At 17.1% G+C, this 11,447-nt stretch overlaps 1 protein-coding gene across 3 annotated transcripts; it reads right to left on the bottom strand.

The window, feature by feature from the left end:
• Nucleotides 1-620: 620 nt before the first annotated feature.
• Nucleotides 621-11,210, bottom strand: LOC100865049 (mitochondrial glutamate carrier 1). Of its 3 annotated transcripts, none has more exons than XM_086915946.1 (8): nt 10,957-11,210; nt 7,489-7,555; nt 7,152-7,286; nt 6,914-7,063; nt 4,957-5,093; nt 2,164-2,349; nt 1,933-2,083; nt 621-1,706 (listed from the first exon to the last, which is right to left on the bottom strand). In XM_086915946.1, the coding sequence occupies exons 2-8, from the start codon at nt 7,527-7,529 to the stop codon at nt 1,568-1,570; spliced, it is 939 nt and encodes a 312-aa protein (XP_086772072.1). In that variant the 5' UTR covers nt 7,530-7,555; nt 10,957-11,210; the 3' UTR covers nt 621-1,567. The 3 variants fall into 3 exon arrangements, with proteins under 3 accessions (XP_086772072.1, XP_086772073.1, XP_086772074.1); XM_086915947.1 differs by having other exon boundaries at nt 7,489-7,534; nt 10,957-11,183; XM_086915948.1 differs by lacking the exon at nt 7,489-7,555 and having other exon boundaries at nt 10,957-11,171.
• Between the last annotated feature and the right edge of the window lie 237 nt (nt 11,211-11,447).

The following is an 11,447-nucleotide window of genomic DNA, read 5'->3' as shown; positions in this document are numbered from 1 at the left end:
ATGTATAAAAGAAATTTGCTTAAATACAAATAAGTTTTATTTTAGGAATATGTTTGAAAAATAAATCAAGATTTATACAGAACAAATTTACTTTTGTACAATGTTAATATATATTAATAACGCTAATATTTTTATTATATTTTCAAAAAATATTTTACTAAAATTGGCAATAAATTTCCATTTCATAAACTTTATAGAATATTCTCACAAAATTTCTTAAGGAGAAAAATGAAAGAACAATTTTTCTTAATTACTTTAATTTTTTTGATATTTAAAATACATTTGATATAAATATATAAGTATATCTGAAAATAAATAATTTTAAAAAATAAAAAAATAATATAAAAATATAATTAATTATATTAACAAAACAAAGAAAAAAACTATATATTAAATTTTTAAAAAATGCAAAAAAAATTTTTTTTATTTTACTCTTAATCATATCAATTAAGAGTTATTTAATATTATTTCATTTTTACAACTATAATAATCTCTGATAATTGAATTAACTAAAATTATAAATAAAATTAAAATCTTATAAATTAATTTTTTTTTCATAATATATACCAGTGTTTCCATTATTATAACATAAATGTATAAAAAATGTTAACAATATTTAATTAATTTTTTGTATAATTATTTAATATTTATTAACAATATTATATATTATACATTAGATAAATAACACTTTATGCGTAATTTTATTCATTCCAAATATATATGAAATAAAAATAATATTATATAAATTCTATTTTACTTTCACAAAACTTTAGTAACATACTGTAAAATGATATATTGTAAAATATACTGTAAATATACTTAAAAAAAATGTTGGAGACACTGGTTTTTGAAGAAATAATTTATATGGAGAATAAGTAAAATAAACAATGTGATCGCAAATTATACATTTCATTTTCATTTTTAATAATTCTAGATCAGACTCTTTTTTATTTATAAATGTTGGCTTAACTTTTATATAGCTCAAATAACCTTGATTATCTGAAGAAATAAAAATATATAGAAATAAAGTCATAAGATTAATCTTTGAAGTATAATCATAATCATAATGCATTTTTTTTTTTTTTTTTTACTTATATTAAATTTATAGCTATAACTATATCTCATAATATATCTCATTAAATTTTAATAATCAAATCTAAAATTATATTTTAAGATATTATGATTTTTATTATTTTGATAAAATTTAATTATTATATAGAGATTTCTATTTCAATTACAATTATCAAATTTATTTGATTTTTTAAAGTAATATTGCAATATATAAAAAATAATTAAAAGAACTTATAAACAAAAAGAAAACAAAGTTATAATAATATATACATGTTAAAAGTAAAATATTAATGAATAAAAATTAATAAATTTATCGAATAAATCTTGAACAATAGTTTACATATTCGATAACCAAGGTTTTCATATGATTAAAGAAAAGTATAATTTCAAAAACTAACGAATTATATTAAGCGAAAAAATATATCTATAATGCGCCAGTTATTGTCATTTTAATCCCAGAGTATTTAAGACAGTATAGGAAAGTAAAAAGTGATGTTCACTTAAGACCCAACAGCCATTCTGCAACACCGAGGTAGTAAACAGTTTGTGCAATCCCAAAAAGGGGTGCTATCACGATCATTCTGCATGCTCCACCTTTGAAGAATGCAATTGGACCTTCATTCTTCAATGTTTTACTATAACATTTATTATTATTAATTATTTTTCTTTTATAATTTATTTTTTATTTGCATAATATAATGAAACTATTATATGCAATAATATAATTGAAATAGCTAATAGTTAAAATATTATTCAAATCTTTTTATTATTTTTATATAATTTTATAATATTATTATGTTATTTTAATATTTTTAATAATTATTCAGAAAAAAAAATGATATAATGAAAATTTATACTTACGTTATACAATCTAATACACCATTATATGATGGTTCACCAGGAGCCTTTTTAATTACTTGCAATCTAGTTTTAATTACATCAAATGGATTCACCGACAATGCAGCTATAGAACCAGCAGTACAGCCAGCCAAAAATGAACACCAAAATACAGCTAAATAATAAAATAGAACAACACTTATAAAGTTTTAAATTTTTAATAAATCTTTAATATGAAATATATTAGAAACTTACAGGAGCCATCATCTCTTTTTGGCCCAATATCATTCAGTCTAGCGAATAATGGAAAATAAAGAATAGAAAATGTGATATCTCTAAGTGCTGTTGCACCAGTACCTTGATAAAGTCCCAAAATACCTCTTTTTTGTAATAAATCTTTTGTTAATGATAAAGCCGATACTTTTGATATAGTTTTACCTGCTGTAATAAAATAATTTATTTTTATTTATGTATTATTAGTGACAATAGATTTCAATATTTTATTATTAACTGGTTATTTGTATTTATTTTGAATTGCGCGCACGCACGCATATTATATATATATATATATATATATATATATATATATATATAAATTGTATAAATATATGAAAAAAAAACAAAAAAAAACTTTAATTCTCAGAGTAAAAAAATATTAATATAATAAAATATAATGAAATATTTTTACATAATGTAATAAAACTTGATTTTTTATTTTTCCAAAAATAAAATTTTAATTTTAGAAATACTAAGATCTGAACTTATGTTTATTTAAAATATATATTATTAATGCTCTCATGTCTCATGAGACAAATTAATTACACATAGATAAAATATCTGCAAGAGTAATAAACAAATATCAATTCATTGGAATTGTAAGTGAAATATTCATTTTATTAATTACTAATTAAATTTTTATTTATTAATATCAAGTTTGATTTATATTCGATTTATAATATGAAAAAATTAAAGATTATTTTAGTCTTATTAATTTTATCTTTTGGATACTTTATATGTTGTATACTATTTTATATATTATGGATAGTTTAAATCAACATAGAATTATATTTAAACATTCATGATTTTTACTATGAATTCCTAAAATTAAAAAAAAAATTCCTGAAATTTTTAGAATCTACTTATCAATATATGAAAAAAATATGAAAATTTTATATTTGGGAAAATAAATTTTTACTTATTAGAAATTTGAAAAACATAAAAAATATATAAATTATATACATAATTATCAATATAATAATTTGTATCAATTGTTAATTATCAATATATAAATTATTATATATTTTTTAATTGAAATCGTATTATACTTATTTTACATATAATTTGAATTTTTATAATTTTAAAAAATTTTTTTTTAATAAATTGAATTAAAAATTGATATTTCTGAAAATAAATAATACTATGAAAATCATAACATATTCGCTACTATTAAATCCAATTTCATTAAATACTATTATTTGTTTACTAAAAAAATATATATTTTTATATGTTATATATTATTATATTTTTTTGATTAAGAATATTTTTATTAATATTATAAATATAATAAATAATGATTATTTTATATTGTTCATAATTTTGTTTAAAAAATAAATTTTGTTTAAAAATTGTTAAAAAATAAATTTATTTATTATATTATTTATTATAGCAACATTATTTATTAAGAAAACTGACGCTCATACAAGCTATTTGACTCTTTTTCCTACATATTTCATTAAGATAGCTATATTTTATATTATATTAAGATAGCTTATTTTAGAATAAGAATATAGCGAGTAAATTGCAATAGTTATCTAACTAACTGATTGAAAAGAATTAAAACAATTAAAACAAATGCGACAACATATAAAATAATAGCTAACACCTACATTGCGACTGTAGCTTATTCATTACATCTTTCTTGTCCTAGTATACCACACCATTACAAGATACATGGAATGATTGACACTGTATGACTCAATGACTTGGAAGTCATGCCAAAGGAAAAGTTTGACAGCTGATTTAAATAATTGAATGGACATAAGTTATACATCAATCGCAACGAATGTGTTAATATATTGTAATCCATGGTTAGTTATTTTATACTGAAAAAAAAAAAAAATAATGATTATTTATAACACACAAGAAAACATTTTATATAAAAGAAAAAAATATTTTGTAACAAATCAAGCATAAAAAAAAATTGAATTGTAAAAATTTTATTAGAAACTTCAATTAAAAGAAACTCAATCATAAAGAAATTTATAAATTTGTTTATATTTAAAAATTTATAAATTAATATTTATATTTATAAAAATAATAAAATTAAGAATAAATTAATTTTTTTTCCATTTTTTTTAAACAACATTACTCGTAAAAAGATTATTTATATTATAAAAAAAAAATATAAAAATATTTTTTTTATAAAAGAATAAAAATTATTAAATTTTTTTTAAATAAAATTCTTTATAAATAAGTCAAATTTTATATACATATAAAAATTTTACAAAAAAATATAATAATATTTGTGCAATAATCTATCATATTTATATGTTCATTTCAAAGCATTTCAAAGTTCCAAAGATCACAATTTAACATTGGAAAACTTGTCAACAAAATCTAAGTATTTTAATTTGGAAGCAAACGCAATTCTTTCAAACTGATTACCAATTTACATTTGATAATGCTGTCATCCATCTGCAACTAAATCTTCCTGTCTTTAATTTTTATTGATTATCGCAGATGTCACTGGCTGTAAATAATATCAATCGAACGAAATATGAAATTTTTCGATTCAAATTTTTATTATAATTTATTACAAATTTTATTGGCTGTACTTTAAAAATTGTTTTCATATATTAAAATAAATTAAATGTAAAATATATTCACGGAAGAATCATTTTTAAATCATTTACAATTATTAATTTCTTAAAAATAATTTCTTTTTAATATCAACAATTGCTTTTTCCTTGTTTTTTTGTTTTTTTTTTTTTTGCTTAATAATAATCTTAGCTTAATTGTTTTTTAAAATAATAATAAATTTATATCTACCTTCTTTTGCTGCTATTGCTACTCGTCCAGCATCTTGCATTTGAATTTTAAGTAATTCCATTGGTGTTGTGACAATAATTTGACATGCTCCAGCTAAACCACCAGCTAACATTTCACGTTCTAATGGCAGTTTTTGTCTGTAAAGAAAATTTGATTTTATACTAAAATTTATAATGATATTATAATGGCATAATTAACATTAAATTTCATTAATAAAAATATAGATTTTAACTTTTAAATTAATTTTATATTTAATTTTTTCTAAATATAAAATCTTATAAATGTTGATGTGATTCAGACATTTATTTTATTTTTAAAATATTTGAATTATTTTAATTTTTGACTGGACAAAACACAAAATATTTTTTTTATGTATATATATATTTTACTATATAAATATTATATATTTACTTTTAATTTCTTTGAAAAAATAGTTTCAAAAATTCAATGATGCAATTGATTCAGAAACATACAATAAACAAAAATATTAACTAATTATTTAAATTAGAAGACCTATTTTAAATAACGATTGAAATATATTATCAAGATTAATATTTTGAACAATTTTTTTTATATATATATAATCGCTTTTTTAAAAATTTTTAATATTGCACCATTCTATCTATATAATTGTATCCATGACAATATAAAAAAAAGATATACATATAAAAATTTTACAAAAAAATATAATAATATTTGTACAATAATCTATGATATTGATATGTTCATTTCAAGGCATTTCAAAGCAAATTGTATTAAAATATAAATATTAATATCAATATTTATATGGAATATTATATTTAATATGAATTTATATTTAATATATTTAATATAATTATTGCTATTAATTAATTATTATTATTACTAATATTAAAAAAAAATGTAATATTTACTTTTAATTTAATTTTATAATTAATAGTGTGATATCTAAAAAACTACTACTAATTTGGAATATCATATTGAAATAATAGAACAAATAAACCTATTAATCAATGATATTTGAATAAAAATTATAATTTTAATATTTCTGATTTAAGTTACAAGAATAAAATATAAATTTCCAAAAATTTTTCAATAAGTATTCAATTGTTGAAATCATATTAAAAATATAATCAAGAGTTTAAATTAAATCATTTAATAATTTCATTTGTATTTTAATTAGTAATTTTAGTAATTTTAATTTAGTAAATTTTTTTTTAATTTTATGTGATTTTTTCAAATATTTTGAAAATAAAATGTAATACAAAATTTTAGGTTTCAATATTGTGTTGCTAATTCAATATTAAAGATAAAAATAATTTAATATGAGATATTTCTAGGGCTATATTCTTCAGATTAATAAATAATGAGGAGGCATAGATTAATTAACTTATAAATAAAAAATAATCATTATTTAACAAAGACTTCGACATAATTAGTTGATTATGTTGCAATAAAAAGTAAATTTTATAGAGATTAAGATTGAAAATCAATATTTATCTAATATAATAGTTCTTATATTGCTTTTATATTTGATTATATGACAAAAGAAAATGATTAATAGATATTTATTTTTATTTAATTTTATAAAATATAGAAAATAATTTAAAATACCATTATTTCAGATTAACTGCATTGAATAACAAAATTTTTTTTATATCACTTAATTAATTAAAATTCATTTAATTAATCAAAACTTTAAACTTTAAACTTTAATTTTATATTATATTTTTAAATTTTATATTTTTATATTATTCAGAATTTGAAATATAAGAATTTATCAGTTTTTCTATAATTTCATACAGTTTTATTTATTTCTCTATAATAATTTTTCATTTATCTTGATATTCCAATTATTTTGCATTTCTATAATATACTATATATATATATGTATATATATATATTCCAATTTTATTAAATATATATATATATATATATTTATATATATATATATATAATAATTGGAAAAACAATATACCCAGATCCAAGAGATAAATAGTGACGAAAAGTATCATTGGCAGTGAGTTTAATTGCTTTTTCTGGTGTAATTAAAAGTATGTTCACACCAGATCCTTTATACATGCCAAAATAACCTTCAGCCTTGTAAGTTTTGTTAAAGCAATCAAACCTGAAATTTATATTTAATAAAAAAATTATTTATATAATTGTGCATATTTTGTTTTGTTGAAAATTTATTAAACTATGTAATGACTTACATAGATTTGTACATTCGTTCGCCATTAGGAGCGATAATTTGATTCTGTAATCGTGTTTTAACCAAATCTAATGGAAATACCACAGAGACACCAATAATACCTGCGATTCCGCCATTTATAATTTTTGGAATAAGTCTAAAATTTAATTAGGAATAATATAACTATTTCAAGTTTTATTCATATTATATACTAATAATGATTACATGATTATATATTAATTAATTACTAATAATTATTGTAATTACATAAATAACATTTATTCATGCATTATAATAATAATAAAAATTATTATATACATTTTTTAATTATGATTTTATATATCAAGCAGATTACTTACTTAAACTCATTTTTAGTTTTTTTCACAGTGCCCTTTTCCATTGAAACTATAAATTATAATTTCTTTCCTATTAGAAAATTATAATTTATTATATAAATATAATAATAATACATATAATAAATAATACACATAATAATAATGTATAAAAATAATCATATTTATTATTATAATTAAATAACACAATTTTATGAATTATATTTATCACTGCATTATATGAGTAAATATTGCTTAATAAATAAAAAAATTAATGCAAAGTTTAAAAAAATTTTAAACACTTTGTCATCTTATCTAATTTTTTTCATTACTAATTCCATTTTTATTTTTACATATATAAATTTACATATATATAAATTATCTTTTAAATAAAATATTTATTAATAATATAATTTTTTATCGATAAATTTTTTTATATTAAATATTAAATTAAAAAAATTATATTAATTTTTTATTTAAAAAAAAATAATTTATTTCAAAAACTTATGACTATAATTTTTATAGGTAAAGATTATAAAAAATAAATAATTTATATGCATATAATATATGTTTAATCGTATTAAATATAAATATAATAGTTCTTTTTTTATTTTAAACATTAACACTTTCAATTATAAAAAATTGAAATTAATTTATTAATATATTAATTTATATTAATTATAAATAAAGAGATATACCAAGAAATCATTTTTCTATATGTTTTAGTTATTATTATATATAATTTATATATATAATATATACATATTGTTTATTGTATGTAATTCAATTTCAGTGATTGTTTTTTAATATATGAAAGCATTTGTTATAGTTATAAATTAAAAATATAAATTATATTTATTTATTTAATGCACATAATTTTTTTGCAGAATAAGCGATAAATTAAATAAATTAAATTTAATATAATTAAATATTTTATATAATTAAATATAATTAAATAAATTAAATTAAATATTTTAACATTTAAGAAATTTAGATTAAAAAAAAATAATTTTTTATAAGTTTTAGAAAATGCAATCTATGATAATGTTTGAATACATTGCAAATGTTAAATTATGATATTTGTTTTTTGTAGTCATATGACTCTTTTTATATATTAAATTGGAAAAAACAATGATAACAAAAATGATAAATTTGTTTAAAATAAGAATAAAACATTTATTATCAACAAAAGATAATTTTTAATATGTTAAAAATTTTAAATTGCTTAAAATATGTTATAAAAAATAGAAAACATCAAACACATATATATTGTTTTGAAATAAGCAATTGTTGTCTTGTTTCGAAATAAGATCGTCATTATCTTTACTTTTCTTATTTCAAATTGCCCGCAAAATGAAAAAACGGAAAATAAACAAATAAGAAAATCAGAAACCATAAATCTTTAAAATTCGTTCAGAATTATCAGAATTATATTCAGAATTATTTTTTATTCTTTTCTAAAACATTGTTACTTAATCAATTTCATGATTTGTCGATATTCTTCATTCATTTCGAATTCCTCATTCATTTCGAATTCCTCATTCATTTTTCGCGTTTTTTCTCATCCATTAAAAAATAAAAGCAACGAAACTAACTACAAAGAAAACTTTAATACAATAAAAGACAATCAATTCGATTTAATCAATTTAAATTATAAATAAATAAACAAATATATAAAAAAATAATTTCTTGTAAATTATAGTGTCCGAATATTAATTCGAATCTATTTTCTTGATGCAAAACAATCTATATATCATTCATTTTCTATGAAGGCTAATATCAATTTGATTAATGACTAATATTTCAAATATTATTGTGATTAGTCAAAAATATCAACTGTCGAACAATGTTACATATGAAATATTTAATTTATTATATACATTAAAAATATTTGTCGATTATATCTACATAAAAGTAGTTATTAATTTACAAAGTAGTTATTTCGCCAATTTAATAATCATATTTCACAAACTTAATCTTTTATTAAAAGATAAATTAATTACAATTTTTAAATAAAAAAAATAAATATCTAAATTAATTAATAATTAATAATAATTTAATTAATAATAAATATCTAAATAATAAATCTAAATAATATTTGTATATGATCTTTTTTTATTCTTTTTTCTTAAAAATTACAATGAACAATCAACAGATTCTAAAATAATCCTAATTATTTTTAATATCTTCAGCAATTTTTAATAAGTTGTAAGTAGGACAAGCATCGATCGATTTCTTTTTAAGAAAATCTTTTACTCTATCAAATTTCACTGCGATAGTTTCATTATATCAATAAATAATTAATAATAATAAAATAATTTTTTAATATAGAAAAAATATTTAAAAAAAATATAAACTTGCTGTTATGTTAATATTAATTTCTGTTTATTATATTTAACTTATGTGCATTTGTAATTTCAATAATTAAAATAAAAAATTTAATATCTCTGTAAAAATTTTTCCTGTGAATCTTTATCATTTACGTAAATATTTAGAATTTAATATTGTAAAAATATATAATTATAAATTGTTTAAATCATGTGTATTTATTATTGCATTATTAATTTAAATATCTTTAATTTAATTATATTTGTAATATAATTATATTGTTAATATATAATTAATGTATATTAATTATATATTATAATATATAAATAATAAAAATATTATATAACAAATTTATATGAATAATTTTATTTTCACAATGTTCAAAATGTTCAAAAATTTTGTAATATTATATCTTAATAAAAATTAAAAAAAAATTTTTTAAATTAGAAAAATATAGATAAAAATGCTTATATAAATATATATACATATATATTGTATGTACTTACATATGTATATACATAATAGTATTTCATAAAATTTGTACATATCGATTTGGATAATTTTATTTTAATGAAAATTACAATATTATTTAATGCTAATCATATAATATCATGAATTTAGCTTAATTTAAGAATTAAATATTACTAAATATATTTTAAAAAATCTTTAAATATAAATACAAAAATCAATAATTTATCACTTAAGTACATAAATATAGAAAAATAAATAAAAAAAACAACAAAAAATAAAAATAAGTATAAATAATAATAACAAATTACACATAGCATACATAAGAGAGCATTCAATAATTAATAAAGTATGTACTTAGGTTAGGCAACAACCATATCACCTGAAACTATATGATAAAAAGGTTAGATTTTAATTTACAAAATATTCTTCTAATATCTCTTATTTAATTTTCTTTTCAATCATTCACATTTTATAGAAATAAAATTTTCAATTAAAGAAAGATTTCCAATCACGAATCTTAAAAAATAATGAATATATTGATAATCTAATCAATGTTCATATCTAAGTAAACAATTAAAAAATATAAAAAAATATAAGTGAAAATAGACAAATTGTTATTGACAAGTTATTTTTCATGAAGTTTAATAAAATTTTGGAATGACAGTCAACCGGAAATTTAGCAGAAGACATACTCACCGATTGAAAATGGAAAATCGTTACTTATAATATTCCGTTGGAAAAAAATAATTCTTATCATCGAAAGTGATGATAGAGATAACACATAAACTTGATCTTAAATAGGCAGTGTAACTAGCATGATATTCGAAGATTTTCGTTTCACTGAGAATCTTAAAAGATAAAAGAGAACTCAATACGGTCCACAAGTAAAACTATCGTTAACTTACGTCACCAAGTTACGCACCAATCGTAATATTCGAAAGAAAAGAAAGAAAAAAGTTTTTTTGTAGGATTCCTTAACAATTAGTTTATAAATTAACTATTGATAATATATTTATTGAAATTGAAATATAGATTTAATTTGAATATAATCTAAGTACAAATCAATATAATTTATATTTAAAACAATTATATTAAGTCAAATATTAATATTATTTCAAAAAAATATTATTAAATATATATATATATGTGAATCAATTTTTTATTATTATAATTATATTTTTAAAAAG

The sequence above is a fragment of the Apis florea genome, unplaced genomic scaffold (assembly GCF_048593485.1).
Source record: "Apis florea isolate Af1SG1 unplaced genomic scaffold, ASM4859348v1 contig_3798_pilon, whole genome shotgun sequence".
Classification (NCBI taxonomy): Eukaryota; Metazoa; Arthropoda; class Insecta; order Hymenoptera; family Apidae; genus Apis; species Apis florea.
This window is presented reverse-complemented; position numbering and strand designations above follow the sequence as displayed.